The following is an 18,017-nucleotide window of genomic DNA, read 5'->3' on the forward strand; positions in this document are numbered from 1 at the left end:
CAGCATTCCGCTGCTTTTGCAGTAAAGAAATGGCTGGGCGTAGCAAATGCTTTTATCCTGCCAGTCCTGTCTGCAGTAAAGAGGCTCCATTACACAATTTTATCAGATACGGGCTAAACCAGGAAGAGCTCAGGCTTCATTTCTAAACTAAATGTGGTGGATAAGACAAATTAAAGAGGGAAAAAGGAAGCACTGACAGAGGAAAAGCTTATAACGATATGACCTCACGATCAGTCTCATGTGCCTGCACCTTACTGTGACTTCCATCCCAGCATTAGGTATTTTACTCATCCATTTGTGATGAGGTGAAATGTCTGAGAATTTATTCATGTGAATAAACATCAAGACATTTTACAGTGGTTGGGTCACTCCTGGTCTGACCGCAGCTGAAAAACTGCAGCCATTAGGGAGTGAGTCTGTGCTCATGAGTCTGTGCTGTGCAGCTGCTGGTTACACCAGTCTAATCAGTCTTAGTCACTTCAGCTCTTACTTCAGCGTGAGACACAAAGAGGCCAAAGATGACTTTGTAGCTGCGGAAAAATGGAAATGGCCATTTTGGTAACATCGAAAGCACAAAAGAAAGGTGGTATCTGAATGTTTTATGTCTTATGAAAACAACATTTCTGCATTATTTTATCATATTTTTATTGTTAAGTAGAAGACTATACACAATATGGTGGCTGATTGCTTCTCTCTCCCCCTTTTCTTTGACCTCTTTTCTTGCATGTACTTGTAAACATCAGGATTACGTCACGGTATCAAGCTGTACACGAACACTTTTCTGCAGCACACTGTATATGAATGACGGTGTGTTGTTCTCTCTTGCATGCTTCACTCATAGTTTCACTCTAATACTTCATGCTTTCATATCCTCTTAAGCATGTATTCTTTCAATCCCCAGAGTAACAACGCTGTTCATCAACAGGTCTTAATCCCGCCTCCTTATCATAACATTGCTGTTTGCCTTAGTGTTCTTTGTCACAGTCTTCTCAGATCCATTATTCGGATCTTATTCACTTGCTGCCCTCGACTTTAGCACCTTTCCCAAAGTCTCTTTAACGACATTATTCATTTCAATTTGTAATAAATTCATTTTTTTCATTCACTCGTCTCTCCTGATTAAAAAGGTTTGATGATTTCTGACCCATTACGAACAGATGTCCTGCCAGCAGATCAAAAAAAACACACCTTGATCATTAGATTTAAAGGTTACTGTACATGGCAAAAATATTGCACTTCAGCTTCAGAAGCTTCAGACTAATGAAAACTGTGAGCCCTTATTGATCTTTACAGACTGAGATATTTGAACGGTGCTGAACAATCTCATTTGTGAACAGCACCTTGTGCCATCTGCACCAATTTATAAATTAGCAACTGTTGAAAGAAACGATGGCATCTGTATCCTACTGTTTTTTTTTTTTTAATCATTCACTTTCGAGAGACTAGATTTAAATGAACTGAAGAGGGTTTTTTTTTTATGCATTAATTGATGAGCAGATGTGAATGTGCCAGCTACGTCCTCCAAATCCTGCCATAATAAGACTTTTAATCCAATCAAGCTCCTGAAGATAGAAGTACATAAATGCTGCTTTCAGCTTTCTCATAGCAATAAAGCAGTAAAAGCGCAGGAGAGTTAGTGTATGTCTGGCCCAAGCACTCCACTGTCATCTGTTATCTGCCAGTAATCTCAACATATCAATCCAACAATGACTGTGCAGCTCTCCGCTGTCCTCATCAATAACAAATGTGAGGTTTGTAGTTAAGCTGTTGTTGATAAAATGGACGGAAAGACAGTCAACTCATCCTGGTAATATTGATAGGATAAAAATAAAAAAACTGTCTGAGGAGTATCACCTGAAGGAAGGCTCGACAAACTCACCTGACAGGCTTGGTAAAGCAGCTGGTGCTCAAACTTCTTGATGCCCAGGATGTTCTGGAACATCTCGTACAGCTGGTCCTTGCTGAGGATGAGCTCAGAGGCCGCGCTCGCCGTCATGCGTTGCTGTGCCTTGCGCGGGTCCTCGTCGCCGCGGTAGATGGTGTCAAACTTGGCCATCCAGGAGCTGAGGACGGTCTCCTTGCTCAGGCCGTCGATCTCCGGGAGGCTGCGCACGCGCTTCTCGATGTGCCTCTTGAACACTTCCCTGAAATCGTTGGCCGAGAAGCCGCCACTTTGGACCATTTTGGCCACACGGTCACTCTTCAGGAACACCTAATAAATACAGTAGAGGTCATTATTTATATGATGAGCAATATGAGCTGGTGGGAACAGGAAGTTTGTCGTCTCAAATGGTGAATGTCTGCCCACTTCAGCAGAAGAACTGGAGTTGTTAGAGGCCTATAGAGTATGCAAGACTGTGACCGAACACAGCTGAGGCTGCTTTCTGTCCCCTGCTAATGACAGACTGACAGGGACAGAGGCAGAGGGGGCCGCACTGTCACAGCACTAAGTGAAGTCACCATCAGAGCTGACTGTTTCACCACTCTGACAGTCACATTTTGTTCTCAGCATCCATTATGGCTGGAAAGCTCCTACTCCTGTACTAAAACATTACAGTACAATGGTAAAATTATCCCTACGTATCATTCGATATATCATAGAGTCTCTGCTTGTCGTGTTCATAACACAAATGTCACATGTCGGGCACTCGACTGCGAGTCTGATTTCCAATTAGCAGAAGACAGAACATTCATTTCAGAACACTCTTGTGACGCAGTAATTTAGCCACAGTTGGAAGCTGTAACTGTGAATTTAGTTACATTTTACTTTTATTTAAGTTCCATTTTTGGAAAATGTATTTTCTTGACACCCAAATTAATTGACACATCCACACGATTGCGATAATAGGCGTCAATACAGCAGTGCGTCTGTTAGGAAGCACATCATTGTTTCAACTCAATTATTGACAAAATTGTGCACATTGTGCATCTGATCTAGACGGGAAAAGAACAGTCTAAGCCATTACGTTTTCATCCTCTGATATTATATATATATGTATATTGTATATATATATATGTTATGTGATATATAATATATATATGTTATGTGATAATAGTGATGGTTAATTGAGACATTTTGCTCTTCACATATTTTCATTATTTTGCAGTGAGTGTGTTACAGTATCCAACTAACCCAGATAATGGGTTAACCCAGATAATTCTCATCCATTTATTTCCCCCCTCCCGACTTCAAATCTCTGCACATTTTCACATTAACATTAAACACCACAAACTATATAGAGGTCACACTGCAATTAACTTCCATGGCCGTCTATATAATATGTGTTTCCAATCATATGGCCGCGCTTGTTTTTTCCATCATGGATTTGGCCTTTAACGTATCCCCACTGTTTAGCACCCACCTTTTGTGCAGAATGCATGCGTTCTATTGAATCTGTTTTATCTGGAGATTGAATAGTGGGCTTAGAAAAGATGGCTCTGTCAGTCACATCGTCTGACTCATAATTTGTGCAGTGAAAAAGCTTCAGCCACCATTTTACCACTCAGCCGTCTCATACGAGCATTCTGACATGGAAAAGCATGTTTTTTTAGACCAAAAACTGCCCATTTTGGGTATTTTGTCATGTATGTAATGTAATTTACAGCAATAATGTGTTTAATGCTATATGAAAAGTGACGTTTTTTGAGACGAAACGATGGATATGCAAACATACGAATGACCTATATATACGTATTTGAAAGCCTGGGTAATGTAAAAGTGTGTGACCGTTAGTACCTCATTGTAGCTCTGCACAGCGTTAATGAACGCCTCATCAGCCACAATTTGTGTGTCTCCGTTGAGGAAGCCCTGGAAACGATCCTTGGTCTGCTGAAGCTGCTGCTTGGTTATCTGTAGAAGCAAGAACAGATGGAACATTTCAGAATTCAAGCCCCGGATTGGAAAATGTGTCAAAGGAAGCACATTTTCAATTATCCGCCCAATTTTAAACGGCTAGCCCCGAACATCCTTTCCCCCTCCCCCACAGAAACTTCCTCTACCCTCTGGGGAAACACTCAGTAATCCCAGCCCAGTGCGGAGATGTAATCCCTCCAGTGTTTCCACAGTTTATCTGTGCATCCACCTTTAGACAGTCAAGCTCTTAACGCCTCTAAAGGTCGGCAACCAGGAGACATTGTTACCTAATGCCAAATTCACATAACCTTGGCTGTAGTTGAGGTGAGGGAGCAGCATCTTCCAAATTTCTTAGACGGAACGATAACAGGAAAATCATCTAAGCCTCTCTTTGAATCAGTACCCAGAGATTTGAGACGGCGGATGCAAACGGAAACCAACTGTTAAACTTTATACGTACGTGTATACATCTATACCTCAAATACCCTCACATGGCTACTATCTGCCAACCTCACCACACACTTTTTTAGGTCATGGTGCGATGGAGCCAAAAGGACGACATCATCATCACCATCATCATCATCGTCCGCAAACAGAAAACATGCCACCATTTTAGCACCCGACTGGACTCTTTCCAGGCCTCTCTGCAGCTTTGGTGTCCTGTTCATGGACATGACAGCAGAGGTGAATGGTGAGTACGCTGAAACTGATCCTCTCTAATGTGATGCTTTGAGTTTCCAGGGAAGGAATGAGTCATAACATCCAGAGACAAGTTCACCTCAACAACTCCAAATAATCTCAAGAGCTGTAGGGGAGATTTAAATTGAATTCTGCTCATTTACTGTCCAGAGTAAATGGACTCTTGTGACACTGGTTAATTGATTCAGAATTGTCACTGTGTGCACGTCAGTGTGAGGTACAATCCCGAGCACATGTGTGATGCTCTCTCTCTCTCTCTCTCTCACGCTTTGTTTTTTTTCCATTCTCACTCAGGACCCGTTGCCCTTGGATTGATGGTTACCGTGTCAGTGACCTCTAACAATCAATAGACTCACAATCTCCCCTTGACAATTGCCTTCAATCTTTCAGCTCAAGCTGTTGTGTATATCAGACAAGCACAAGGGGCTGCTGGGAACGTGTGTCTGCGACACTGCCTCGCACAAGTGACAGACTTGTGGTGTAGGAGTGAGATGGAAAAGAATCACACATCATGTGCCTGTGAGGCAATCGCAACACCATCTGTGTGCTGCTGTACCACCCCAACCACGTACCAGTAATGTACAGAAAATGAAAAGTGATATATGTATCTATATGAATACAAGGAATCTGAGAATGATTTTAGCTGTACACAAAATCCATACAAACATTAGTAAAGGCAATGATGCTGCTGAGTGTTACCAGCTTTTTGACTCTCAAGATCCAATTACAACATACAAGAGCAACAGCAGCGTCCGTGATCAATACTTTAATGTTTCAGGTGTATTCATCGCGGCAAAGATCTTGTCATGAGATTAAATAAGGGAGTGCGAAACTATTTCGCCGTGTTTTAATAGATCCTGGTGTTCCTCGGGCAAGAAATGCAAATATTAATAGTCTGGTAAAGTAGCGTGGTGTCTCTGGGGAGACACTCGGAGGCTGAAGTCAGCGTTCTCATCCTTGTTTGCCCCGTCCATTTCTGCAAGTGGTAGAAATAGAGTGAACGCTCTCAATGGCAGGTTATTAGAAAGCTCTAAATGAATGTGAGATGTAACTGTCCTACTATAAATGGTTCATTCAAGAAGATTATAGTGCTCTGTTTTTGAAATGAAAACTGTGTCAGAGAGGTGTTCATTAGTGCGATCATTCTGGAGGTTGAGAGGTGTATTATTGAGCCTCGTATGACTGATGAATAGATTGATTAAACAAAAGAAAACCCATGTTCATATACTGCAGAAAGCTGTGAATTTAGTACATCAACGCAGCATACTGATGAATTAAAATCACCCTAAGATAAACTGAGCTTCATAACCGCTGCTATAATGTACTGCTTCTAATACACTAAATCTCATATAGGTGTAGAAAATGTTAATGCATTAATTAAGACCATCCTTACTTAGGTTAGCGTGTTCCGCCTGTTTGTGTGTGAGTTCTTTCAGGAGACTACGGCTTCCTCCCACAGTGCAAAGACGTGCAGAATGGGGTTAGGTTAATTGGGAGGGTCTAAAATAACCGCAGGTGTTTAAGTGAGTAGGAATGGATGGTTGTTTCTGTACGTTTCTATCCTGCCTCTCGCCCATCGTCAGCTGGTATTGACCCTCACAGGTAAAATGATAGATAATAAAGAGCATGATATAAAAAGGAAATAAAGCCTGAGATGGATCTGTTGAAGGGCTACTTGGCTCATGAAGGAAATAATGTCATCCTTCCTTGTTTGTTCAAAATGTTAAAGTCACACTCTGGCTACTGTGGAAATATCAAGATGGCAGTCTCCATAAAACAAGGTCTTTGTCAACAGAACATAAAAAAAAGGCTTATTCTAAGGCTACAAAAAACAACAACCCTCCTTAATGTTACACCTTTAACATTAATATGCTACCTGTGTAGCTGAAGCCCAGAAGAACACTAATCTTCATTTCACTCTTCATTCACAAGAAATGTTGTAACACACTGTTTTTCCTTATGTTGCACAGCAGAGGTCTAGAAACAAGCTCTTTTAATGCATCCAAAATGACCAAAATGACTATTTCTCTATGACGGAGGAACAATAACTTCCAAAAACTGAAGAGTGGATGTGAAAGTGTGAGTGTGAAAGTGTGATGCATGTTCTTAAAAAAAAAAGAAGTAGAAGAAATACATTTGCATATTTTCCTTGGCAAACAATTAATTGTTTCGACTGTCAACTCGACTACAGGAACTGAAAATGAAGTGAAGTGACTTCTATTTACTCTAACTACTGATAAATTATGAATTGTTCAAGCATCAGCGATTGTTGATTTAAAAACAAGTTTTGTGAAGGCATCGTGATCAGAGGGACATTTTAAGTTCATTATTAACAGTTTTTCCTCCCTCAACAATAAACTGATTAATCATGGAGTGTGTGACCACCCTTTAAACAAACTATGGTCTAAACACATGAAATATTAAGGACTTTCAGTTCTGCATAGTTTTTCTGTATTTCATTGCTGATTAGGAACCTGCGCTGATTAGGAACCACATTGATGGACGACAGGAAATGCCTCCATTTTCATCAGTATTGCCAGATTCCCAAGACTTATTTTCCTGCTTTGCTGCTATTGATTATCTCTCTGTAGCTCTTTTCAAGATTGCAGTGTTGCGCGGTGATTCATTGGCATGCAATGAAGCAGGCAGTGACATTAATCACCCTTCACATATCAATAGAGGAGATTGCATGGGCTTGATGTACAGTAACTTTATTACCTTTCAAAATGACTATGGATCAGGGTTTATAATTTGACCACGTGACGGGAGCACACAATATTGGAGTCGCTGACAAACGTTTAATAAAGTATTTATAACGTGCAAAACCTGACACTGTGGTGTAGTTAAGGGACCTTTCCATTTCATATGATTGCATAAAAATGGTCTTTTGCCATAAATTACCCCCTGTAATACTGTACACATTGGAGATAAACAGCCATCACAGCATGCAGTAAACGTCAGCATCAGCTGCACGTGATTTCAAAAATATCTGTCTTTATCTGAGAGCCCATTGAGTCTGTAAGGCAGGTTCATAAAACTCCGCCTCCCTCCGGCACGTACTGTATTGTGTAAGAAGTGCGCTGCCTTTAGTGACTCTTCAGTGAAGTGAGAAACATCTTTCCCCCCTCAGTGCACGTCTCACCCACTTTGCTTTATTTCTTCATTTGCTACAATGAAAGGATAGACACTAAATGAGTTTGGTAAATAATAATACATTTTTAATATTATATTCATATTAAACCTTGTTCTTCCATCTGACTGGTGAGATATACAGCGGCTCGTCTGTCCTTGCAGAGCCATGATAAGTGCAGTAATTAGTTAATTGAATGCAGCATATACTCCACTGTATAGTTGAGCGCAGTAAAGCCTCTGCTGTGCTGACTCACACTTGAGCGTCTCACAGAAGTTACATAATGATGAGACGGCAAGTTAAATTAAGGTGTTTTCTAAAATGAAATGGCTTCTAATTAGATGTGCGTTTAGTTTTAGGGGGCGGTCGTAAATCCGCTTAATAAACAATAGTCTGAGGACAGAGGCAACAACTGTAGCATCACGTTCTGTGAGCTAACCTTATTAAATTCATGAAATCAAACGTATACAGTGATAAAGGGACTTTATGCTAAACCTGCTTATTCAGGGAACAGAGCTGTCTCCACTGGTGATGTTGGTTATTCAGTGGGTGAAATCCCCACTTCAGACAAAGTACATTTTATTCATGCTGCATATGACACCGCCAGCCCACATCTGAACAAACAGCAAACATAAGTACGGGGGAGCGGGCGCCGCACGACAGCTGCACGGAAAATCTACAGGCAAACACCAGCATTGTGTAGTGACTGTGGCCACAAAAGTACAATAATACAAAGACAGATGTACAAACTATCGTCTCCAACCAGACATGCTCACATAGATTTGTCCAAAACACACACACACACACACAGCACTGAGTCAGTAAATAGCACTCCACTGGGACTGTGAGCAGCCAGGTGTGTACTCTGCAGACAGAGCTTGACACGCTACAAACCGTGGTAACCGCCTCAACTCTCATTCAGTGTCGCCAGTCTCCACACGGTTGTCACATTCAGGAGTTGTGGCACCGCTGATGCACACATGACAAGGCTGCATTCACAACCACCAGCTCACGGGCTTCCATCAGCACACCCAGCAGTGCCGTGGCACCTGATGAACAAGTCAACGGGTTCCTCGTTAGGCCTGTGTAACATAAATGATATGTACAGACACTGGGAGAACACGGTTTGCACACAAAATTATGAAAATCAATCCTGTCCGTCCTGTTTTTTTAAATCAATAAAATAAAAATGTCATGAGTAAACTGTTTTACACTGATTCAGAATTTACTTAATCTGTAATCCATTGGTTTTTACCTCAGATACAGGCAGTGCAATTATTCAATTCCAGCTCCTTAAATACATTGTTTTAACCTTTTCTGCACAAATTCAATTCAATCCAATTTGAGTACTTTTTGCTCAGGTCTGTTTATATAGTATAGGTGATTTTGTTTTCATCAGATTGCCTAGGTTGTGCTGAAAAAAAGAATATAAGACACTCTATATTGCATATTCTTATAGCCTTTGTATATACTGTATGTTTAAATATAGTAATGGAAAAAACTGCCAAAATGCTGTGTGTTCTAAGGGTTAAATGCAAATAGAAAATAGAGAGAATACAAAATAAATCATTATTTACGGCTCCAATATGAAGCCATTAAATAAGCATTTTTTCAAATCTAAAACCAAACATTAGTCTTGTACATCCACAGAGCTGTGTGTAGCAATTATATGTAAATGTTAAATACCAAATAATTCCAGATTTATCTTTGTTAGATTGTACTAAATTGTCCTCCAACACTTTCAAAACGTTCAAGAAATGGCAAGCGTTAATGTACTTACAGCCCCAAACAAGAAACATTTTATTCTTAATTTTAAATTAGAGAATCACTTTGGATTAATCTGTGTCCTGTGATAGTCAAACAGCTTTCATTCATTCATTCACTTAGCCTCAGCATGGTTGCTGGTGCCATTCCCAGCTGACATAAGGCAAAAACGCGGAGTCACATCCTGGACAGGTCTCCAGTCCATCGCAGGGCCACATACAGAGACAAACAACCATCTACTCTCACATTTATACCTACAGACCATTTAGAGAGTCAACTTTAACCTCTGTATGTTTGGTCCTTGTTCAGACCAGGTGCCTTCAGAATAAACTGCTGCAGTGATATAATGCTATTTTATACTGTGGATGGGTATAAAAACTCTCATTGAGGCTCTAAGAGCCCTATTTAAACAATCTACAACGCATGATCTAAAGTGCATTAATGTCCAATTGCAATTTTGCTACTTAGACTGTGTGTAATCTCAGTGCAAAGTATCGCGTCACGTTTTAGTGTCTTCATTATTCGTAGGTGTGTTTTGGGGCGTTCCATCAATTATGCCAATGACTTTTAAAAGTCATCCGTGCCTTTGCCTGGTGCGCTGCTATTCAAATTCCCACATGGAGGCGAATTCCTCCATGTGGGGAAGAGACAGGATGGAGAAGAAAACAGACAGAACCACAACAGCAGCAGCAGCAGCAGCAGCAGCAGCAGCAGCAGCAGCAGCGGTGAGTCCTGTAACCTCGCTGTCGCCTGTGTGTCTGTGCCATTTCACGCACAGGCTGTGGTGCATCCTTGGCAGCACCGCTCTCCCCGCACTAATGGGAACATTGTCCTTGCCCATCTACCGTCTACAACTCCATTAGACTTTATTGTTATTTTTGGAAGTGTCCTACTGTAAGTAACAAAGTAGATTAGATGAGTTGGATAGAATCATTTATCTCATGCGGAAGTTAAAGCATAAAAGTACAACGTAAGTGTATTTGAGCACCTCAGCTCCTTTGTTTACCTGGAGGCGAGTGAGCAGCTGTGGCTCCGTTTACAGGGAGTGGCACAGGAGCAGGTAACGCCCATAATAACACAGGAGTCTACCTGAACTCCATCCATCCTCATGGCTGCATCAGACTTCTGTTTGTGATTTTATGAGTAAGCGAGAATCATCATCATCATCATCATCAGTGAGAGAGGGAAAGACGGGTTCAACAGAGGTCGGCGGTAATGATCCAGCTATTGCTCTTTCCTCGGCCTCTTTCTTTAATATGGAAAGTCAGCACCACTAATTATCTTTTCCCAGTCGAGTAACTTTCCCTTTGAAGCAATCTTTCATATATGGTTCAACACAACAGCACAAACACGCGCTGTATGTCCACCGACAGCTGCAAACGCCCTCAATCGCAGAACTCAAAACAGGAAGTGTGGTTGTGTGCAGCCAAACATCGCATCGGCTGCAGCAATCTCAGTTTTCTATCACAGCGAATTATCAGCCCGTACAGCACAGACTTACTGTGTTGAGTCAGTTGGTTAGCTACAGGTAGTTTCAGCAGCGACTGAATTTGGAGTTTTACAGATAACGTGGATTTTAAATCACAGCAGAAGTTGATATTCACATTGGGCTGGAAGTCAGCCTGGAACTGCAGCTCCTTTTGCCTCCAAGATATTCATCCATCTGCAGGATTGAGCGGCTCATCCTTAGAGGGTTGCGATGGGAGCTGGAGCCAATCTCAGATAACACTGGTCAAGAGGAAGGTTACACCCTGCACAAGTTGCCAGTGTATATATCACAGTGCCAACTAACAAAGGCCAACAAACACTCACACTCACATCCACGTCTATGGTCAAGTCAGAGTCTGTGATTAACACCAAACCAATCTGCGTGTGTTTGGACTCTGGGAAGAAGAAATCTGATCCGGGATTCAAACCAGGAACCTCTCGTTGTTACGTGTTTCATTCATAGTCTAATTCTCATACTTCCTGTTCCTGTTGTCATTTCTCATCTCAACAATACACACTGTTTCCCTGGGTTTCAACGCAAGCAGTTCATCTGTTCATCAGCTGTTCTCATTTGTTCCGATAGTCTTTTTGAACGCGTTGTCTCTGTCTGCCTAAGTTCTCATGCTCTTTAGTCTCATAACATCCATCATTGTTCATCCTTCATCAGTCTCAGAGCACCATCACCACCAATGTCTGGACTCCATGTCCTCTGTCCACATACTATCAACAAATGATTCTGTTGATAAGAATTCTGTTGAATCAGCACATTATTTTTTAATAAATTCAGTCAATTTCAGAGCTATGTTCTTATCCCTTAGTGCCCCCAGGTGCACCCATGGTAGATTTGCTGTGGGAATAATACACACACAATAGGTCACATGTTCAGGCTTTAAACAAAATGTGCTTTTTTTCATTGTTGAGTCAAAGTTATGATTAATTCAGCATTTTTAGTCATGATATAAAGTAGGAATAATTGTGCAGAAGTCCCAAAAAGAGCGTTTTTTTTAAAGTCACAGTTAATTTTATTTAAGCACACATGACAAAACAAAAAAGTCATTGTTTCCAATTCTCTAAATTCCTCACTGGTTTCCTAACCTTATATGAAGGAAATACACAACAAAGCTGTCATATCAGAATACAGGAAATTAAATGAAACACCACAAATAAAAATAAGCCCTTATTTTAATCTTGGTAGAGTTGCATTTTCTTACAGTACATTTGAATTAAAATAACCGCTGTCCCATGTTTTGTAGATTACTTGTTAGGATTAGGGATGATGTCTTATATAAATACAATACTATGATGTCCAAGGACAGTGTCCCCCATTAAGAAACAGTGATCTATTTAGTGTTGTGCCTCCAGGATTACAAATGTTTTTATCATTTGTTTACATGGGCTGAGAGAGTGAAGCAGTGAGGGGGCGTGGCCTGGTCCTGACAGTGAAATATGAGCAGAGAAAACAGCTCGGGCGTTTTTAGGGAAAGGGGAAAGAGGGAGGAGTCTGCGACAACAAGCCTCACACTGATTAGACAAGAGAGTGATGAAAGAGTCTGTGATGCAAAGCGTGGACGAAAATCTGAATGCAGGAGCTGGTGGAGAATATGTATGTTTTTAATTATTTACACTAAACCGTGTAAAGATTTGCACCTGGATCAACAAAAAATGTATAGATGCATTGGCTTTTAACGTGGATGAGATGGCCTTAGTTATTCTTTTAATTAAGATGCTGCTTTGTAAGTCAGTGCATACTGTGCTGGAGAGAAACAATCAGTGGGAATGTTTCTTTCAAACCGGAGCACAAATACAACCCTCTCTATGGAGAATGATCCCTCAAACAATGCTCGGTTCAAACATCAAGTCCTGGACACAGATGAACCGATAGTCGGCACTGTGACATGAATACACGAGAGTCCTGCTCACAACAAACACCGTGTCGCACTACGTTTTAATTATTTAAACGGGGAGAAATGTAAGTCAGTGTTACCTGACTGTGATGGCTGATTTTAGGGTGGTCACACCTTTGGCAAGTTAATAATCTGACAGAAATAACAGCTTAGCTTTCCCTCTTGGTTAAATGCTGACAGTGGAGCTGTTTAATTTGTGAACGTGTGATATGGTACAGGCTGCTGCAACAAACCGTGGGTGAGGGGGGGATTTCTCCTGCTGCTTTTTCAGCTGTCACCCCATTTTGAATTGGCTTTTACATCCACGGCGATTCTACATTGTTTTTTTTGTGTTTAAAACGTGTCACATACTACTTTATGAGAGAGAGACAACTGTTTTTAGATTCCGTATCATAATGAACATGTTTTCAGTGTCATAGTTGAGCTCTTTGAAGCTGCTCTCTACATCTATTCTCTGTTGTCTGTATGTTTATTCTTTTTCAGTTACAAAGACATTTTGCAAAAAGTCAAAAAGAGGATGCACACTCAAACATTCAATCACATTGCAATGTTTAAAAATGCGCAGTCTACAAAATCCTCAGGAAAATCCCTACAGCATATCAGCTAGAAGTGTATTACTATTATTTTCTTTTTTTGTGTTGCTTATTTTACTCCAGCGTTTCCAGTAATGCCACTTTCATCTCCCGCTCCCTTCAGGTTCTTATTTTAGTTTCCGTCCCCATGTACACGGCAATCAGCAAAGGTTATATAATTATGTATATGTACGACCTTGTGTGTATGATTGCTTATATACAAACAAATGCATTATACGTGCTCATGGTGTAATGATTACTCGACTTTCACATTTGAATTAAACTACATTTTCTCTCTTTTACAATTACTTGGTGGAGATGACATCAATTGTATTAAAAACATCGACTATGGATCGATCTGTTCCAAACGCTTGTTTGTATTTGTTGTATTTCAACACTAAGGGAAATGAACTGATTCCCAATCCAAGTGCCCAAAACCCTAGCTCAGCACTTCATCCAAGTGTCACTGATTGAAATTCCAGTCTTCGTCTCATTCATGTCACAGATCCCGCAGCCAGAGACACTCTATTAAACAAACCTGCTGGCAGATGGGTTAAATTGGTTCTGACTATCTTTGGAGCATCACACTTCCAAACAAGCGTCCTCAAACTCAGAGAAAGCTCTTTAAAAATGCACATCAGTCTGATTTATTGGATGTTGTTTTCACTGTGCTAATTTGATTCTTTTTTTTTTTCACTGACTCACTCAGTATGTTAACCAAGATTCAGATTCAGTATGTGAAACTGAAGTTTGTCACACAAATATTGTCAATATGTGGAAAGGTCACGGCATCAGCAAGGTCATACAACAGTGAACCATGTACTCAGAAATGTCAGAAATGTAACAGCGGACGACACAAAATGTCGTGAAATGTCTGCGTGAATGACAAAGTCTTTATCTGGTTTATGTCTATAATGTCCGTGCCTTTGCCTTGTGAATTATTCTCCATGTTTGATATCTCTGTATATAAACAGCCAGCTTATTATTAGCTTATTGTTTTTTGTGGCTCTTTTTTGCCCCCGGGCAAATCTGCAATTAAACCATCATTCTATAAATGACTCCAACTCTGCCTATATCTGTCAATAACCTCAATAATTTACTTACAAGTTATTCTTAGAAAGGAAGGCGGTCATGAGTGCAAGTGTCTCCCAAGACAATTAGCCTTTCCCTTCATACTATATATATATATATATATATATATATATATATACATATACTCATGTATGCATAATATCTGCAGCGGTCTCCATGCTGCTGCTTCTGAAGACGTCTTTCTGACTGAATGAGGAAACAAACATTTCCCTCGTACAGAGAAAGGAAGCGGCCGCCTGCTACTGTCCTATTGTGTTACCCTTTGACAAGGTTATAGCCGTACATTTCAAGAAGCATCAGAGGAGCTCGCATGCTCTGCAGCCTGGTCTGCTCCTCTGTGATAGCCCATCGCTGCTGTGTGTGCCAGAGCTTCTAGTAGCGGATTAGCACGGAGCTGCTCCACATGTTTGTTTGTGTGTTTGATTTTTTTTTTTCCCCACAGGCTTTTAAGTCTTTTAATTACTGAAATTGTTTCATCACATTTCTGTCACTAATCTATAACGGCAAAAAACAGCTACATAATATTAGCTCGTGTAGCCAATCAATATGAGGAATATAATTATTGTTTGTGGACATCTGAGGATCCGACATTCACAGGATGTTCGTGGCAAAGAGAGTACGCGAGAGAAAACGTATGTTTGTTTTTAATTAAATAAAGTGTTTTTTTTGTGAGATCATTTTTCTTAATGAACCTGAAATGTACTTAATTGACTATGAACAACTACTGGACAATATCACGACATAGTTACCAATTTACAGTACATCAATCCAATTAAAAATGGTTATGATAGGGTCAAAAACAATTAATTTTCAAATCAAATATATCAAAATGTTGAGTTTGCGCCCGCGTTTTAAACGTCTTAATAGTCAGAAAAACACAGAAAATCTGAAAATCTGAGACAAGAGCACCATAGAAATTGTGTACCATCGATATATACTTTGTTATATTAATACCTAATTCCTGAAGAGATTTATACCAAACATCATCAAAGTCTGGAGGCTGTAGACTGTAGGCAGACTGATTGTGTCTTCTGACACCAAGCATCGGATTGTTTATCCACAAAATTCATTCACCCAGGACACAAGCCGCCTGCACAACCACATATCAAAGTGCATTTCTAAGCATATATTAGACTATCAGTTTAACCTACGCAGAACATGACTAAAGAAACAAATAGATGGAAGCATTACTTATGCCTCCCACATGCACATGCTCATGACTCAGCAGAAAATTCACTAAGCTGTGGGACAGAGGAAGACACACTGTCCACATATTTTGACAAAAACAACGGGACTTCCTGTTTCCTGTGGGAGTGACGCATGGTCGTCCACAGAGGCCACACTTGTGAAGGGAGATACAAGACGCCCGTATCTCACCGAGACACGTGATGACTTGTCTTTCTTTACAACATGAAGGTAGCCTTAAAACACGCTCTTCAATGTGTCTGAGAACAAGATGCTCTGTCAAAATGCTCAACCACACAACAGCTCCATACCATAACACTGTTTTTGTGCCTGATATAACGGATGTCACAACCTTGAATATCTATCGATATCAACATCAGTCCAACGCAATCTTAGCTGTAAATATGAAATTCATGCTAATGTATTTACAACTGAGCAGTAAGCAGCCATTTCACAAATGCATTTTTAAAAAAAGCATTTACACTGTTTTTTTTTAAGGGTCGACAGATCGTATCGGATTTTAATGTTTTCTTTTTCCAATATTCAATGCAGTGATGTAAGAGTTATGGTATCAGCTCATCCCTTTAGCTCCTGATTAGAGATCAGTTCATTCCTCCGCAGGTACAGTAGGGCCTTTGCACTGTGACTTTGACAGTAAGGACATCATGACCCGAAACTGGCTCAAACATCAACGAGGCAACACAGACAGACAAAAACAGGATGCGGGGCCTGGTTTTGTAAACAGCCCAAATCTGGACCTTCTCCTGTGATATTATTCTGTAAATAGTAAATATTAAATGACGAACATGTTAATGTCAGAGCAACTAGTTCACTGTAACCCGTCCAGTGGAGCCTGCTCATCTGCAGAGGCTATTAAGTAACCCTCCACAAGAGGTCTGTGCCCAGAAGTCACCTTGGGAGGCCAAACTGACGGGATAAGTGATGGCGCAAACGGGTTGGGATTGGGTTTCTGCCAGGAGAGCAGGACACAGAGCCACATGCAGCTACATATCAGGTGGAATGCAGTTCTTTGGTGAGACCGTGGGCCAACAAGGACAAGGACACCGTCCTGTTATAAACCTCCATCCCACCTTCTCCTGAACGCCCTTTCTGTTTCTAGGTTTGCTCTGGGACTGATCTCACTTGTGAGCTGGTGTGTAGTAGAGAAACATGAACTGCTCTCAGTCTGCAGCTCTGCAGTGGGCAACCATGTGTCCTTTCACTATCTATCTCGATGCTCCTGTTATGCTCCAAGGAGTCTTTTTTTCCCCCCCTTCAGATTCTAGCGTGAGAAAATAAACATTTTCTTCCCCCCAATGGAACTGTGCTGAATCCATGCAGTGATTTACAGGCCCATTGGCCAAAACCCCACTGTATAGCTTATGTAGGTCATCAGCGACATCTGAGAAAAGAAAGCAGGCATTTCGTCAGCATGTGGTTATTAATTATGCCTTTGCACCCAAGGGCCCTTACCTTCTGCTGTCGCCTTGCCATGTCTGTGGGCTGTTTTGCATTGAATGGGTAAGCAATGCATCGCATCACAAACACATAGAGCTGCAGCTTCTTTTTACGGTCCTCTTCGTCCCTCTGCAGCTTCTCCAGATCCTCCTTCTCCTCGCTGACGGCCGACGGGCTCGGGCTAGTCGGACGGGCACTGCTGCGGCTGCTGCTGGGCGCGAGTCCACCCGAGCTTTCGCTGGTCCTGCTCGGTGAGATGCGGGATCCGGCCTGGGGTGCCCTCGTCTCCTTGCATTCCTCCTCCACTATCCCATCAGATTCCTCCTCGCTGGACGACGGATCTAACATCTTGCTCTAGAGGTGACTGCGTCCCTACAGCTGACCTAAGCCTTCTGAATTGTGATATATATATATATTAATATATATATATATTAGTGCTGCACCGTTGTCTTATCCTAACGCGTCTGTAGATCTTATGTAGATTTCGAAGTCAGGACAGGGTGACGGGGCCCTGGTTGTACTCGCTCGCTGAGAGATGTCAGCAGTACGAGTGGAGCTGGAGGGTTGAGTCTGCTTCACACTGAGCTCTCTCCGCCTGCGCCGAGCACTCGTCGATGCTTACGTATTTTCTGTGTTTTATTGGCCAGTCACCGCTGCGGATGTAAGAGAGGGAGGTGAGAAGGGAGTGGAAGGGCAGGGGTGGGGGGTTGTGATGAAAAGAAGGAGAGCAGTTTTTCTCTCCTTTCTTTGCTTTCCTTCTTTTTTCTATTATAAAAAAAAAAAAGCCTCTACCTGCTGCCAGGCCGGGAGCGAGCGCGGGGAGCTGTCCGTGGTGCTGAACATAAAATCACAGCAGCAGAGAGTGACGGATG

At 41.4% G+C, this 18,017-nt stretch overlaps 1 protein-coding gene across 22 annotated transcripts in view; it reads right to left on the minus strand.

The window, feature by feature from the left end:
* Positions 1 to 17,751, minus strand: part of cadpsb (Ca2+-dependent activator protein for secretion b) — a 56,799-nt gene extending 39,048 nt beyond the window's left edge. For 14 of the 22 annotated variants that reach the window (XM_044018844.1, XM_044018842.1, XM_044018829.1 and 11 more), the window contains exons 1-3: positions 17,161 to 17,750; positions 3,737 to 3,850; positions 1,880 to 2,212 (exon numbers count right to left, since the gene is read on the minus strand). In XM_044018844.1, coding sequence (XP_043874779.1) covers positions 1,880 to 2,212; positions 3,737 to 3,850; positions 17,161 to 17,493 — 780 coding nt within the window. In that variant the 5' untranslated portion in view covers positions 17,494 to 17,750. Of the gene's footprint in view, positions 1 to 1,879; positions 2,213 to 3,736; positions 3,851 to 17,160 lie in introns of all 22 variants that reach the window. The other 8 variants (XM_044018849.1, XM_044018841.1, XM_044018840.1 and 5 more) reach the window with 2 other exon arrangements.
* Positions 17,752 to 18,017: the final 266 nt, after the last annotated feature.

Source organism: Solea senegalensis, unplaced genomic scaffold, assembly GCF_019176455.1.
Source record: "Solea senegalensis isolate Sse05_10M unplaced genomic scaffold, IFAPA_SoseM_1 scf7180000017731, whole genome shotgun sequence".
Lineage (NCBI taxonomy): Eukaryota > Metazoa > Chordata > Actinopteri > Pleuronectiformes > Soleidae > Solea > Solea senegalensis.